This window comes from Lithobates pipiens, unplaced genomic scaffold, assembly GCF_037356315.1.
Source record: "Lithobates pipiens isolate NorthernLeopardFrog02 unplaced genomic scaffold, aLitPip1_a1.2 Scaffold_23, whole genome shotgun sequence".
In the NCBI taxonomy this organism is placed as follows: Eukaryota; Metazoa; Chordata; class Amphibia; order Anura; family Ranidae; genus Lithobates; species Lithobates pipiens.
In genome coordinates, this window is record NW_027507785.1 from 281,524,314 (window position 1) to 281,540,157 (window position 15,844).

General features: G+C 45.3%; 1 protein-coding gene across 6 annotated transcripts in view; it reads left to right on the forward strand.

Moving 5' to 3' along the window:
• Positions 1–15,844, forward strand: part of EPS15 (epidermal growth factor receptor pathway substrate 15) — a 215,068-nt gene that overhangs the window by 184,704 nt on the left and 14,520 nt on the right. For 4 of the 6 annotated variants that reach the window (XM_077450253.1, XM_077450256.1, XM_077450258.1 and 1 more), the window contains 4 exons: positions 2,960–3,029; positions 3,150–3,229; positions 6,656–6,818; positions 8,203–8,354. In XM_077450253.1, coding sequence (XP_077306379.1) covers positions 2,960–3,029; positions 3,150–3,229; positions 6,656–6,818; positions 8,203–8,354 — 465 coding nt within the window. The remainder of the gene's footprint in view (positions 1–2,959; positions 3,030–3,149; positions 3,230–6,655; positions 6,819–8,202; positions 8,355–15,844) is intronic. The other 2 variants (XM_077450255.1, XM_077450257.1) reach the window with 1 other exon arrangement.

The following is a 15,844-nucleotide window of genomic DNA, read 5'->3' on the forward strand; positions in this document are numbered from 1 at the left end:
ATATTGGCCCCATAAAGAATGAGGAAGGGAATCTGGTTACAAAAGAAGGTGGGGTATGGGGTAGGTATTGAATTTATTCTTCTCCTTGGTCTTCACAAGGGAATCGGGGTGCTTCAGTAACCAAAACTGCAGTGTGTATCCTCATGGCTAATAGAGGACAGAATTAGAAATAGACTTGAAAAACTTAACATTAATAAATCACCGGGTCCAGATGGCTTGCACCCAGGGGTCCTTGGGAAACTCGGTCAAGTAATTACCAGACCATTGTTCCTAATTTTTACTGACAGTCTACTGACTGGAATGGTACCAGCTGATTGGAGAAAAGCCAATGTAGCACCAATATTTAAAAAAGGGACAAAATACGTCCCTAGTAATTACAGACCAGTTAGCCTAACATCAATAGTATGCAAGCTCTTAGAGGGAAAGATAAGGGATTATATACAAGATTTTAGTAATGAGAATGGTATCATTAGCAGTAATCAGTATGGATTTATGAAGAATCGTTCTTGCCAAACCAATCTATTAACCTTCTATGAGGAGGTGAGCTGCCATCTTGATAAAGAAAGGCCCGTAGACATGGTGTATCTGGATTTTGCAAAAGCATTTGCTACAGTTCCCCATAAAAGTTTTCTGTACAAAGTAAGGTCTATTGGCATGGACCATAGGGTGAGTACATGGATTGAAAACTGGCTACAAGTGCGAGTTCAGAGGGTAGCAATAAATGAGAAATACTTTAATTGGTCAGGGGTGAGAAGTGGGGTCCCCCAGGGTACTTTCCTGGAACCAATGCTATTTGTTCATAAACGACCTGGAGGATGGGGTAAGTTCAACCTTTATATTTGCGGACGATACTAAAGCCCCATACACACTATCAGATTTTCTGCTGATTTTTCTTTCCTTCAGATTTACCAAAACCATATAATATGAGGTCAAACCTTAGGAATTTCTTTTTTTTATGGAATCAGGCAGGCCCTTGCACTACATGGTTTTGGTAAATCTGAAGACAAAAATCAGCAGAAAATCTCATAGTGTGTATGGGGCTTAAGCTAAGCAGGGCAATAACTTCTCCGCAGGATGTGGAAACCTTGCAAGTGGATCTGAACAAATTAATGGGGTGGGCAACTACATGGCGATGAGGTTTAATGTGAAAAAATGTAAAATAATGCATTTGGGTGGTAAAAATATGAATGCAATCTACTCGCTGGGGGGAGAACCTCTGGGGGAATCAAGGATGGAAAAAGACCTGGCGGTACTAGTAAGATGATAGGCTCAGCAATGGCATGCAATGCCAAGCTGCTGCAAACAGAATATTATCATGCATTAAAAAGGGGATTAACTCCAGGAATAAAATGATAATTCTCCCATTCTACAAGACTTTGGTCCGGCCCCCCTGTAGTATGCTGTCCAGTTCTGGGCACTAATCCTCAGAAAGGATGTGGAATTCTCTTCCACAAGCGGTGGTTTCAGCGGGGATCATTGATAATTTCAAAAATCTTTTAGATAAGCACCTGAACGACCACAACATACAGGGATATACAATGTAATACTGACATATAATCACACACACAAGTTGGACTTGTGACTTTTTTCCAAGCTCACCTACTATGTAACTATGTTCATTTCTGTGGCCCCAAATGCTTCTATAGACACCAGAAGCATTTACATTTCTTTTCAATATCAGTGTATATATGAGACAAGAAAAAAACGTTACCTCTTGCCAAGGGCATTGTTAGGTGTGAAAAAGACCAGGGGCTTCAGCCCGAGCCCAAAAAGTTGGGGGGGGGGGGGTGGATGTGTTGTGGGCGGCTAAAGCTCACCTGCTGTCTGGCTTACCATTGCCCATCAATGCTGACCACTAAAAACTGACCTACTTGAGCCACATCATATCTGACCATTACACTGACCTACCTAACACACACTGACCATTACACTGACCTAACTGACACACACACCCTGACCATTACACTGACCCACACTGTTCATTACACTGACATACCTGACCCTCACTGATCATTACACTGACCTACCTGATGCACACTGACTGACCTACCTGACCCACACTGATCATTACAGGGACCCACACTGACCTACCGGACACTGACATAAACTGACTATTACACTGACCCAGACTCACACTGACCTACCCGACCCATTACATGTGAAGTCAGACTTCAGGTGACCGTGACCTCAGGCTCCTCCTGCAGCTCAGCCGTAGTGTGCGGCGCTGGCGCCTCATCCCAGTAGACAGGAGAGGGCAGGAGAGCCACCTGCTCGAGCGACGAATGGGGATCTTCTCATAGTGATGCGGCCGAAAATTGTAATTCCCACCTTCTGGAGCCTGCAGCGCCTGTGATGGACGTCACAGGGTCCCGACATTGGACCAGTGGGACGTCCATCATAGGTGCTGCAGGCTCCAGAAGGCGGGACCTGCTATGTCACTCGGCCGCGCTCCAAGTCAGATCGGTCCCCGCTCGGGGCTAATAATACATTTTTTTGGGTGATGGGGGGGGGGGGGCACTCGGTCCTCCTACTTATCCTGCCTAACCTATATTAAAAAACAGATCTGTGTACTTACCTTTTTTAATCTGCTCTGGTCCAGTCATGCGACTTACACAGAGCTGCAGGATCACATGAACAGACTGGAGCGAATTGAAAGTAGATGAAGTAAGCAGATCTTTTTTATACAGGTTAGATATAATGGGTAGGGGAAGGGGAGGGATCATTTTTAGGACTAGCTATAGTTGGGCTTTTATTACGTTTAGACATTTTATACCCCTACGTCACTGCTTGCCTTCACATTATACCATTTGAGTACAAGTGGAATGGAGGTCCCTACTGTTTACCAAGGGACTGTGGGTGGAAGATAATCCTCCATGTTATTGCATCTTCTATCACAAAAACTGTCTTTATATCTTTTTTTCGGTTAATGTCTTTCCTCTTTTTTTTTTCTTAATTCCAGGTGGAGGATTTGAATAGCAATGACCCATTTGCTCCTGGAGGTACTTTTGTCCAAGCAGCCAGTCAGTCCGGTAAGTGATATTTGAAGGTCATTATTACCGGTTGTCTTTCTCATAATCCTGTAGTTTTGTTTTTGTGTTTATTACCAGGGTAGCATCACGTTATCCAACCTCCTCTATCTACTTTTCTAGGGATTGATGACCCGTTTGCCTCATTCTTTGGAAATGAGTCTTTTGGCAGTGGATTTGCTGACTTCAGCACACTTTCTAAGGTAGCGTACCTGGAAAAATCTGTTTGTGTGTGTGTGTGTGTGTGTATATATATAAAAAAGTGAGCATGTTCACTATATGGTCAAATATATGTGGACATCTCAGCTTATTTCAGGTTTTTGTAGTGAGGGTTTCCGTTAAATTAAAACTAAAGGTTTGACTATAACGGTCTAAATAATTACAAAATCCAGTTACTACGTAATGCACAAACCTCGTAAACTTCAAGTGGAACTCTATGCTACAAAATAAAAATGGTTAAACAGGCAGAATTTTTAATGTAGAAGAGACATGCTTTGTTCTGCATTAACCATGTTAAGCTCCGGAAGGTTTACACCCCTTTGTGACCAGGCCATTTTTTGTGATATGGCACTGATATGGCACTGCGTTACTTTAACTGACAATTGTGCAGTCGTGCAACGCTGCACCAAATTAAAAATGTATGTAATTTTTTTACCCACAAATAGAGCTTTCTTTTGGTGCTATTTGATCACCTCTACGGTTTTTATTTTTTGTGCTATAAACAAAAAACAACAATTTTGGGAAAAAAACAAAACCAAACCATTTTTTACTTTCTGCTATAAAACCTATCCAATACAAATATGCCAGTATGTATTCTGCTACATATTTCTGGTAAAGAAAATTCCAATAAGCGCATTGCAGCAGACAAATCTGACACAAAGTGACACTATTTGGGGACCAGTGACACTAATACAGTGATCAGTGCTAACAAAAAAAAAATGCATTGTCACTGTACTAATGACACTGGCAGTGAAGAGGTTATCATCAGGGGTGATCAAAGGGCTAACTATGTTCCCTGGGCATGTTTTCTAACTGTTTGGGGATGCATTTACTGTAGAAAGACAGAGATTGGTAATTCCTGCTTAGCAGAAACACAAGATCTCTGTCTTCCCTTCTCAACGCCGATCTGCCTTGTTTACAAAGGCTGACTGCCATTCTACTGCTCTACCGAACAATCGGCGGGTCCTGGTGGACACTGGGTCCGCCAGACATGGTGGTTGGACACAGCGGGAGCAGGCTGCCTGTCGAGCACGCGCCCAGACCCGGGAGTATCAGATCACTTACTAGGTGTGCGATCTTGTACAGAGCGGCAGCCCTGCCACAGTATATCTGCGTGGGGTGGTCGCCAAAGCGGTTATAGTTACTAATCTGCCTATCCGCTCTCTGTACATTAAGTTGGACACACGCAGCTCTTTGTATGAATTTGGCAATGCTGAAGCTGATGAAACTCCTGCAGATACTCAGGAGTAATGTCATCTCAGCCTAGCCAATGACAGCAGCTAGCGTTCAAGACCCGGAAGTTAGCTGCCTGAAGACCTCAGCAGGGAGCCCCAGGACGCCACATCGCTGGATTCAAGGGGAGTATAGTTCTGCTTTAAAAGATGTTCTTTTACCTTCTCTGAGCCAATTCCTCCTTCAATTTTGTGTCTCATATTCCCAGTTCTTAAACACCGCAGCTCAAAATGGATGGTTCAGCAACAGAGACACTGCCATCAGTCTAGTAGGCAGTGGAAAGGACTGGCTGTAGCCAGGTGCAGATTGGCACACTACATACAGGCATTGCCTGCTGATAGCCATGCCCCTTGCAGCATTTTTTTTCATCTCACTGTATTGCAAGCAGGCACAGTCTACATGACAGTGGCAACTTTTTACATGAGTAGTGCAGCGTTATTACCCCACCATAACAGCAAGCTGTGTTAGGTGGACTTCAGTGGCAGAATTAATAGTCTGAGACTTTGAATGGGGACATAGAGAAAATTGTAAATGCAGATGCACAGAATACAAAAATATTTTGGACATTTGTACACTTCCAACATTATGGCAACAGTTTGCAGAAGGCCCTTTTCTGTTTCAACTTCTAAATAGTAATGCCCATGGTTTTGGGATGGAATGTCCAACAAGCTCTTGTAGTTGTGATGGTTGGGTGTCCAATTTTAGCCATATAGCGTATAAAAAAAAACAATCGGAGTGAAAAGATAATATACCATAATACTAGCATAATTTCTCTACTCACAACTTATGTAAAGTTAACCTGTATTAAAGAGAAAACACAGTGACACTGGATGGTAGGCACAATAAAATGGCTGCCTCTTATAAGTTTTAACCACTTAAGGACCGCCCCACTTACATATATTATAGCAGGGTGGCCCATAACTGCAAAATCGCGTACCTATATGTGATTTCTTTCATCCGCTCTGGGGCACGCACGCCGCCACGGAAGCCCTGCTCCTGCTGTAGGAAAGATGAAAGAACACCGGTTGTTGCTCTTAAAGAATATTCATTTTATTGAAAAGCCAGTGTACAAACGCAGATAAAATCAGTTGGACACAGAGGTGGGTCCGCCGGTAACTCAGCGATCATTCCGAGATAAACAATGCAGATTGTCGTTCTGCTAGGAAGAAAGATATATATCTTGTGTATCTGCTAAGCAGGAGCACAAATCTCTGTCTTCCTTCAGTTAAACTATCCCCTACTAAGGAGGAGCTCAGGCGTGTTCGCATGGACCACGTGCAGAGCCCGCCAGGAAGTCGGCGCAGCGCTGCACTAATCACAGGCAGTGAGTCATTACCCCAATGTGCGGCTGCAGAGATCGGGCAATGTCTCACTGTCTGTGATTAGCTCTGCGCTGACTTCCTGGCGAGCTCTACACGTGGTCCATGCGAACACACCTGAGCTCATCCCTATCCCCTACATAGTAAGAAAGCACTCCCAGGGAACACAGTTAACCCTTTGATTGCCCCTGATGTTAACCCCTTCCCTGCCAGTGTCAGTGCATTTTTTTTATTTTTTAACACTGATCACTTTATTGTAGTCACTGGTCCCTAAAAAATGTCAGATTTGTCTGCCACAGTGTTGCAGTCCCACTAAAATGTGCTGATTGCCGCCATTACTAGGAAAAAATTGCTTACTTTTGCGCAAAACCAATCAATAAACTGTGATTTTTATTTATTTTTTACCAAAAACATGTAACAAAATACATATTGACCCAAACTGATGAAGAAATAAATTTTTTTTTTTTTTATGTGTTTTATAGCGGAAAGTAAAGAATAGTTGTGTTTTTTTCAAAATTGACAGGCTTTTTTTGTTTATAGCACAAAAAATAGAAACCACAGAGGTGATCAAATACCACCACAAGAAAGCTCTATTGGTGGGAAAAAAATTACATCCATTTTATTTGGGTACAGTGTCGCATGACTGCGCAATTGTCAGTTAAAACAACAAAGTTAAACCCTGCATTGTGGGAGGCAGGAAGGAGTTTGCAAGCCTGCTCCATTACTTAAGTTCTTTTTTTTTCCCACATGTTCTCGGATTGGGGATTTTCAGTTTTATTCTATCTCCTTCATAGCATATTGTTTCTATAGGACTATATGTGCACTTTAATCATGTTTTGGACTTTTTTTGTTTTTAAGCAGAACAATGACTCGGACTCTGCAGATGGCACCTTACCCTTTAAAGAAAAAGAGACACTAAACAACAAGAGCACTTTTGAATCAGAATCTCTCCAGACAGAGACCCCTCCTGCACTGCCACCGAAGACTGGAACGCCCACTCGGCCATGCCCTCCTCCTCCAGGTACATGACCCCCACCCTACACATGACTGCCAGCATTGTTGTAATAGGCACCTAGGTAGATGGCCGCTCTGATGTTGTGCTTAGCTGGGTCCCATTCCGAACAGAGCCTCAGCTCTCATGCACGTTGCTGGATTGTGAATGGGCTCAGGTAAGTATAAGAGGGGTAGGGGGGATGTTGTTGCACAAGTTTTTTTTATCTTAATGCAAAGGATGCATTAAGTAAAAAAAAAAAAAAAAAAAAAAAAAAACCTTTAGATCTTCAAAAGATCTTTCAATATCCTGTAATGGTCAGCATTTCATATATAATATATATATATATAACACACACACACCAGTTAGCCATAACTTTATGACCACGATAGCTTAAGTGAGTAACCTTGATTATTTTGTTACAATGTCATCTTAAATTCCATGAAATAAATTACGCTGCAAGTAAACATTGTCTCTGAAGTAGATGTGTTGAAAGTAGAAAAATTCACATCATGTGGATGGACTGGTGTGTGTGTCACTTACCCAAAGAAGAGATGGCACCAGGATGCACTATGGTAAGAAGGCAAGTCAGTAGAGGCAGTGTGATGCTTTTGGCAAAGTTCTGCTGGGAAACCTTGGATCCTGCAATTTCGTGTGGATGTTACTCGACATGTACCACCTACCTAAACCTTGTTGGTGACTAAGTACACCTCTTAATGGAAATGGCATTCCCTGTTGAAAGTGACCTCTTTCAGCAGGATAATGCGGGTTTAAGGAAAGAAATGTGCTGAATTCCCCCCATCAACACAGTCAGTGTTAATGGGGGAATCCACCCCCCCTGCTGTTGTGTTCTGCCAGCTGGGAGCCTTCCCCACCTGCAGAATACGTTTGCTGTTGGCGGCTACAGCCGCCGACAGTGATCGAATGAAAAAAAAACAGCAAAAGACTGATTGTACTCAAGTCAATCAATGGACCAGCCTGCCCATAGATGGATCGAAATTCGCTGGTTCCTGCAGAACTGGCCACATTTTGATCCGTCTGTGGTCAGCTTAAAGTTTCCCAATAATTATTTGTGTTTTGGGTGTGTTAGTTGTGTAGGGTAGGCCTGATGGAAGAAGAGAGCCTGCATGGATGTTGTCCTTTCAACGGTTATTTTATGTAAAGTTTCCTCGGAGACATCTAGACAACACTGCCACCTGTAGGTGTATGTCCTGTATTAAAGAGTATGCATTTTATTCCCAAATATAAAAATATGTATTTTAAGTCATTGTTGTTCCCTTGCAGCGTTTTTTTGCTATGCACCTTAGAAACATTTGGTATTTGTCCAGGTGTTAGATATTTATATTTTTAGTTTAGGACTTGGTTACCAATAAGCTGTAGTGTTAAGAATTTTGTGTGGTGTTCCTGTTTTCAGGCCAGCGGCCTCCCTCAAGGCCAGAGGACTTGTTCAAGCATGGAGATCCCTTTCAGCAGTTCAATCTCAGCTTCCCCAAACAGGTGGAATCTGACCCGTTCACTGCCTGCAAAGTGGGAGACGATTCCAGCAGCCTCAGTAGCTTTAACACTGTAAGTACAAGCTGAGCCAAGAGACAGGCATGACCCCCTCATCCCGAAACCGCCCAGTGAGGGCCGGCGTTATGTGGCTCCTCTGTATTATAAATCCTGTGCTGTTTTTATTGTGCCTTTTTGACACGACTTGTACCGTTCTTTTAACTGATTTGAAGTAAAACATGATGTCAATTATGTCTTTTTGTTGATGATTGCTTCTTTTTTTCACATCTTTTATTGAGTGGTGATTAACCTTTCACTAAATAGCAATGCTCCAGGCGAGCTATTTTGTATGTCACTTTGTGCTGCTCCAAACACGCTATGGCAATCTTTGCTAAAATCACATGTAAGCTTTTTTGGTACTTTTGATTAATCTTCTTTGATCACATAAAACTAAATTCCAGGCAGACTGAGAAATACACACATGATGAAATACATATATGGTATCTATATTATATATTACCTGCCAATTGAGTTCTCTTTTTGTTCATCCAATGCTGAAATTTAAACAGCTCTGCCACACAGCTTGAAGACCTGATTTTTCTTTTCTGCACTTACGTAACACTTACAGTTCTTGTTCTTTTCCCACCTCCTGACTGGGCAGGTGAAGCAGGAGATGTCTTTTCTTCCTATCAGCTTGCTCCTTGTTAGTTCATGAGCACTGTAGTACAACTGGTTGGCGACTTGTGCTGTGCTACCATTGCAAGTATGAGCTCTGCTGTACATGGACTGCAAGAGACTAATACCAAATCAAATTCAGGTGCTTACACTGTTTGCATTTAACAAATAATAATGTAACATTGAACACAGAGATACATACTTATTTCTGCCTGGAATTAAGCTCTAATCAAGAACTTAAGATGTTAAAGGAACATTTTGACAATCTGTTCTTTCCTTTCCTTTTCAAAATATCAGGGGTACTCCATTTCCAAGCTTTGCTGGCTCAAAAGAAATTAAATTGGGACTGCCACCACAGTGTTGCTTTCTGTGTGTGCAAAAATGAACAAGCAATACCGATCTTATGTTTATTCTGTGGTGATACAACTCGACAGTGCAGAACACTGCCGTTCTCCAATCATACTCTTCTCTATCTGCACAGACTGGCTGTGTGCATCTATAGACACACATAGCATGGCTCTGCCCTGCCCCCTGCTTCAAACTCACAGGATTTGTTTGATAGCAGCAGGAGGCAATTTCTCCTGCAAGAAAAGAAAAGGGGGAGAAGAGCGGCTGCAGACAAGCAGAGTACTGGATCAAGATCAGGCTTGGGTAAATGTTTAGGGGGGGGGGGGGGGGGACATTAAAACAAAAAAATAAAATAAAACCTTTTTGCCTTTAGAGCCACTATAAAGCTTTACTTTCGGTTCCCATAATGCAGTGTGTTCTGTGATTGGAGGGATGGACATTTCATTTGTCCACCTTTCGTCCAGTCACAAAACAATTTGCATTTTGGAAGCCTATAGTACAGGTGTTTTCCATATAGAGCATGCCGTTGATACCAACTCCTGCGGCATCAGAATTTTACTGCTCAGCGGCAGAGGATGGAAGATGTCTGTTGTAAGGGCCATTTCCCTAATCGTCTTTCAGGACAGCCACTATGAGAGATAGACTCCTCCTCTTCCTCTGGAAACACTGCGCCAGCCCATAAATTCTTACTTCCCCTGCCGGACCTCAGTTATTAGTGTTTCCTCCGGCGGGGAGACACTGTGCAAGGAACCAGGCCGATCAGTCGGGGAGGCTGTGGCCGTTTTGTCGTTAAAAGAACCCAGTTGAAAGAAGCAGGGGCTTCGTTTGGAGAAAGCTGGGTGCCAACCGTTCGAAACCAACGTCCGCGTGTCGGACGAGTCGAACGGTTTACTTACCTCACCAGGTACTGCCACCCCTTCCGAGTCGAGCGCGGCTTCAGGTCGTGGGGGACTCCTATCGCGTCTACAGGGACGCAGCTGGCAAGCCGTTCGGAAGATTTCCCTGTACATGGGTACAGTCCGCCCCTTTTTTTCTTTGAACCGAGCGGGCCGAACGACGGGCGACGTCGTATCCGGCGGAAACGAAGGCTTGACCTCGAATACGATCGACTTCCGGTTCCGGGTCGTGGAGCTGATAGGAGGGCTGGGCACAAGCTGGAGATGAGTTCAGAACGCGCACAGGCAGCGTGGAACTCTGTAGCAAGCAGCCACCTGCAGTCATGTCGGAAGCTGAGGCTCAAACGACAGACTCTATCTCCAGCATTCCTAAGGTAAGAGCACCCTGGGGAGGGGTACTCTCTATCTAGATTCCCCCCACCCCAATGTATGGTTCTATCATGGGGTGGGGGACAGACCCCGTGGGTGGCCAGGGGGGAGGGGAGGCTCAGATCCCTTCGTTTAAAAAAGGGTCTAGTGCACTCCCAGGGTTGTATCCCGAGCTTTTGATTGACTTTGTCTTTTTCTGTTTTTTCTTTTTTCCTTTTTTTTTAGAAAGCTACGGAAAAAACTAGGTCTACGCATAGCTCTAAAAAGAAGTGTGCCTCCTGTAGGGACATTTTAGGGGAATCTTGGACCAAAGTGTTGTGCAAGGGGTGTATTGACTCCCTCGTTAGGGAAAGGGAATCTGAGCAGGAGTCAGGACTAGCAGCTTCAGTTAAAGAGCTCTCGTCCACCTTCTCTTCTTTTAGGTCCCTTTTTGAAAAATTTCAGCTTCCCACGGGTCCATCTCCCCAGGATACAACCCCACCTCTAGCACAGAGCTCTGCTCCGGTCCAACCTGCTAGTACAGGGGGGACAGAGGTTGCAGGCCCTTCAGGGACAGGTAGGGAACTTCCAGACAGTTCCTCTTCCGATTCCCAGGAGGGTTCCGAGGGGGAGGACCAGGACGGGTCCAGGAAAACCTCCAGATATAAATTATCCCCTGATGAGGTAGAGGACCTCTTAAAGGCAATTTATGCAACCCTCGGTATCCAGATGGATAAAAAGCCCCTAACCCTGCATGACCAAATGTATTCAGGTTTGGGGGAGCCAAAAAGAAGGGTGTTTCCAGTGCACGAAATGTTAATGGAAACAGTTAAAAAGGAGTGGCAGGATCCGGAGAGAAAACCCTTTTTATCTAGATCCCTCAAAAGAAGGTTCCCATTTTCAGAGGACCCGGCATGCCTTTGGAATAAAAGTCCCAAATTGGATGCCGCTTTCTCCCAGGTCTCCAGACACACAGATTTGGCGTTTGAAGACATGGGGGCCTTTGCAGATGTCATGGACAAAAGGATTGACTCTCTGCTTAAAAAAACGTGGGACTCGGCTATCGGCAATCTTAAGCCTGAAATGGCAGTTACAGTTGTGGCTCGCAATTTAGAGCACTGGCTCTCACAGATCCAACAAACATATTGAGGCAGGCACAGATAAGGAAACCATTCTGTCATCCTTCCCTACTATGCTGCGAGGGATCACTTACATAGCAGATGCCTCTGCTGAGTCCGTCCGCATGTCGGGCAGAACGGCGGCTCTAGCCAATTCGGCCAGAAGGGCCCTCTGGTTAAAAACATGGCCAGGGGATAATGCTTCCAAGATAAAGCTATGTGGGATACCCCTCACGGGGGACCTCCTTTTTGGCCCAGGGCTAGAGACGGTTCTAGACCGGACAGCGGACAGGAAAAAGTCCTTTCCTCTCAAACGGAAAACCCCCGTACCAACAAAAAAGGGGTTTCGTCCGCAGGGGCGTAGGGAAACCTCTAAACCAGAGGGGAAAAAGAAAACCTGGCCCCAAAAAGGCAGGGGCAGAGGAGGGGCGATTTTTCGCCCTCCTATCCAGCCCCGTAAAACCCAGTGACATTCCAGCTACAGTGGGAGGAAGACTGGGGGCCTTTCTTCCACAGTGGGAGACAATATCCCCCAATCAATTTATTTTAGGGGTAATAAGAAGGGGGTACCTCTTGGAATTCCTAAGACCACCCCCTCAAAGGCTCCTTGTCACGCATCTACCCAGGTGCATGGTAAAGGCCGAGGCCTTGCTAGAAGCTCTGAGGGAATTGGAGAATCAGGATGTTATTCTCAGGGTCCCAAAAGCAGAAGAGGGAAGGGGTTTTTATTCTCACATCTTCATAGTGAAAAAACCCTCAGGGAAGTTCAGGTTGATTCTGAACTTAAAGCCCCTGAACGCTTCAGTGACATACAAAAGATTCCGCATGGAATCGATCTTTTCAGTAAAGGCGCTTCTGCCCCACAACTGTTTCATGGTATCTCTGGACCTAAGGGACGCGTATTTACACATCCCTATAGCGGAAGCCTCGCAGAGGTTTCTACGCCTTGCCATAGATCTGGGCGGAGAAACAGTACACTTTCAGTTTCAGGCCCTGCCATTCGGGCTATCCTCTGCTCCCCGCATTTTTACCAAAGTCCTGGCAGAAGCCATGGCCTTTCTTCGGCTCCAGGGGATATGTATAATTGCCTACCTGGACGACCTGCTTTTATTTGCAGCATCCCAACACAGTTGGTCAAGGATCTCGATCTAACCAAGGGGGTCCTTACAGACCTGGGGTGGCTTCTGAACTTGGAAAAGTCCAGCCTGATCCCCTCACAACAGATCTCCTATCTAGGTTTCCTGTTGGACTCAACACTGTTGAGAGTTTTTCTACCAAGAGAAAAGGTACAAAAACTGGACAGTGCGGTGGCCTCTCTTCAGAGCAGCCAGCTGGTTTCCATAAGGGTTCTGATGTCAGTACTGGGTCTCCTTACATCCACCCTTCCAGCAGTGCAGTGGGCAGGGCTACACTTTCGTCCCCTGTGGTCCCACACCCCTAGGATGAAGGTCTGTAGTCAGGAGGCCCTAGACACCCTAGTACATATTCCACACCAGGTGAAGAGATCCCTCTGGTGGTGGAGGAAAGTGACAAATCTGTCGTCTGTGGCTCATCCCGATTTCTCGGGTAGTAACCACAGACGCAAGTGGAAAAGGTTGGGGGGCACATTTGGGGTCCCTTCTAGCCCAGGGCACTTGGGAGGACGGCGAGTTGACTCGATCGTCCAACTGGAAAGAATTAAGGGCAGTGGGACTAGCCCTCAAATTCTTCAAAAAAGAGCTCCGGGTCACCACATTCAGGTGCGGTCGGACAACTCTTCCGTAGTGGCCTATTTGAACAAACAGGGTGGCACGAGAAGCGGAGCCCTGTTGTCTTTAGCGACAGAGATCCTGTCCTGGGCCGAAACCTACACCCTTTCGCTCTCAGCAGTTTTTCTGAGGGGAGAGAAAAACGTGGTAGCAGACTTTCTCAGCCGAAAGAGGCTGAGGAAGGGCGATTGGGTTCTCAACCAGGAGGTCTTCAATCTCATAATAAAGAGATGGGGGTCTCCGGAGGTGGACCTGTTCGCGTCCAGAAACAATGCAAAAACCCCCTGTTTTTTCTCCCTGAAAAGGGGAGAAGGAGCCTTAGGGGTGGACGCTTTGAGCCAGAATTGGCACTTCAGAACTTGCTATGCCTTCCCACGTCCAGCGTTGTTGCCAGCAGTTCTGAGAAAGTTTCAGATGGAAAGCACATCTCTGATTCTGGTGGCTCCACATTGGCCCAAGAGAGCATGGTTCTCAATGCTAAAGCAGTTGGCGGTAGAACCTCCCTTACTCTTGCCCCCTCGGGACGATCTCCTCTCTCAGGGGCCAGTCCTCTGCCCACAGGTACGCCAGTGGAAGTTAGCGGCCTGGCTACTGAGGAGGGTTTATTAAAATCTAAGGGATTTTCACAGAGACTAGTTTCTACCCTCCTGGACAGTAGGAAAAAGGAAACTCGCCAGATCTATGAAAAGGTCTGGTTGCGTTTCAACAAGTGGTGCGCAGAGAGCTCTTTCCCAGTATGGAGCTCCTCCGCAGTGTTGGAATTTTTACAATGTGGGGCAGATAAGGGCTTATCCATTAGTACCCTTAGGGGTCAAGTATCAGCCCTCAGTGTTTATTTAGAAGATCATTTGGCTGCCAACCCATGGGTAGTCAGGTTCTTTAGGGCCCTGTCCAGACAGAGACCGGTCCAGGGTCTGTCCTTTCCCAGATGGGATTTATCTTTAGTTTTGCAGAGCTTAACTGGACCCCCCTTTGAGCCTTTAAAGGAGTGTTTTCTGAGAGAGCTTACTCTGAAGACAGTGTTTCTGGTAGCAGTAACAACGGCCAGGAGGGTCAGTGAGATGGAGGCCTTATCAGTCAGGGCTCCCTTTTGCGTTATTTTTCCGGATCGGATAGTTTTAAAGACCGATCCAGCCTTTTTGCCGAAAGTGGCATCCAGCTTTCATAGAAGCCAGGAAATTGTTTTGCCCTCTTTTTGTCCCAATCCCTCCGGTCAGAAGGAACTAAAATTCCATTATTTGGATGTTAGGAGATGTATCCTACACTATCTGGAACTGACCAAGTCATTCAGAAGGTCAGATTCCTTATTTGTTTTGTTTTCCGGGGCCAGGAAAGGTTGTAAGGCGTCCCGGCGCACTATTGCTAGGTGGCTCAGAGTAGCCATCGAGCAGGCTTATTTAGTTGCAGGGAAAGAAATCCCAGTGGGTATTAAAGCACACTCCACTAGAGCTATGGCAGCCTCCCAGGCAGAAAGAGCGGGAGCAACGCCAGAGCAGATTTGCAGAGCAGCAACATGGTCCAGCTATTCCACTTTTGTAAAACACTACAGAGTGGATCTGGTGTCGGCAGGTGAGCAGACCTTTGGGCGAAAGGTTTTGCAAGCTGTAGTCCCACCCTAACTGGTAAGTGCTCGCTTATCCTCTCATAGTGGCTGTCCTGAAAGACGATTAGGGAAAATTAGAGTTACGCTTACCGGTAACGTCTTTTCCAGTAGTCTTTCAGGACAGCCCTAGTTCCCACCCGAAAATTGGGGGGAGTCTTACAAAAGACCAGAGCGCAGCAAGATAATGGTATTTGATAAATATGTTATTAATGTGTTCTTGTGTCTCCCCAGCTGGCCGGAGGTATTCTCGATATAAACTGAGGTCCGGCAGGGGAAGTAAGAATTTATGGGCTGGCGCAGTGTTTCCAGAGGAAGAGGAGGAGTCTATCTCTCATAGTGGCTGTCCTGAAAGACTACTGGAAAAGACGTTACCGGTAAGCGTAACTCTAATTTTCACACCAGGATCACATGGCTTCCCATGCAATGCGTCTGGTAGTGCGTTTTTGACAACCCATTAATTTGAATAGACAGCAAAATGGACTGTACTGTGGAAAAAGTAGTGCTTGTGATTTGCAAAATATGATTTGGTGCCCGCAAAGCCACTACAGTTGCGATCTGTGTTTGCGGTGCCGTTACTAATGCAATGGCACCCACATGCAGATCACAAGGGCAGCTCCTTTCCCTGGTGTAAGCCAGCCTATAAAACAGCCACCAGCACATGGGATACACTTCATTGCTGGTAAGTAGCGTCCTTGGTGCTGTAGAAAAGAACTTTAAAGTTTGTCAAACCAAAATCTACTGTATTTCTAGTTTTGAGTAGCATCGGAAAGGATTATAACTATTGATGGGCCCTTACTGATATCTGGGCAGAGAGATTTAGGCCTCTTAC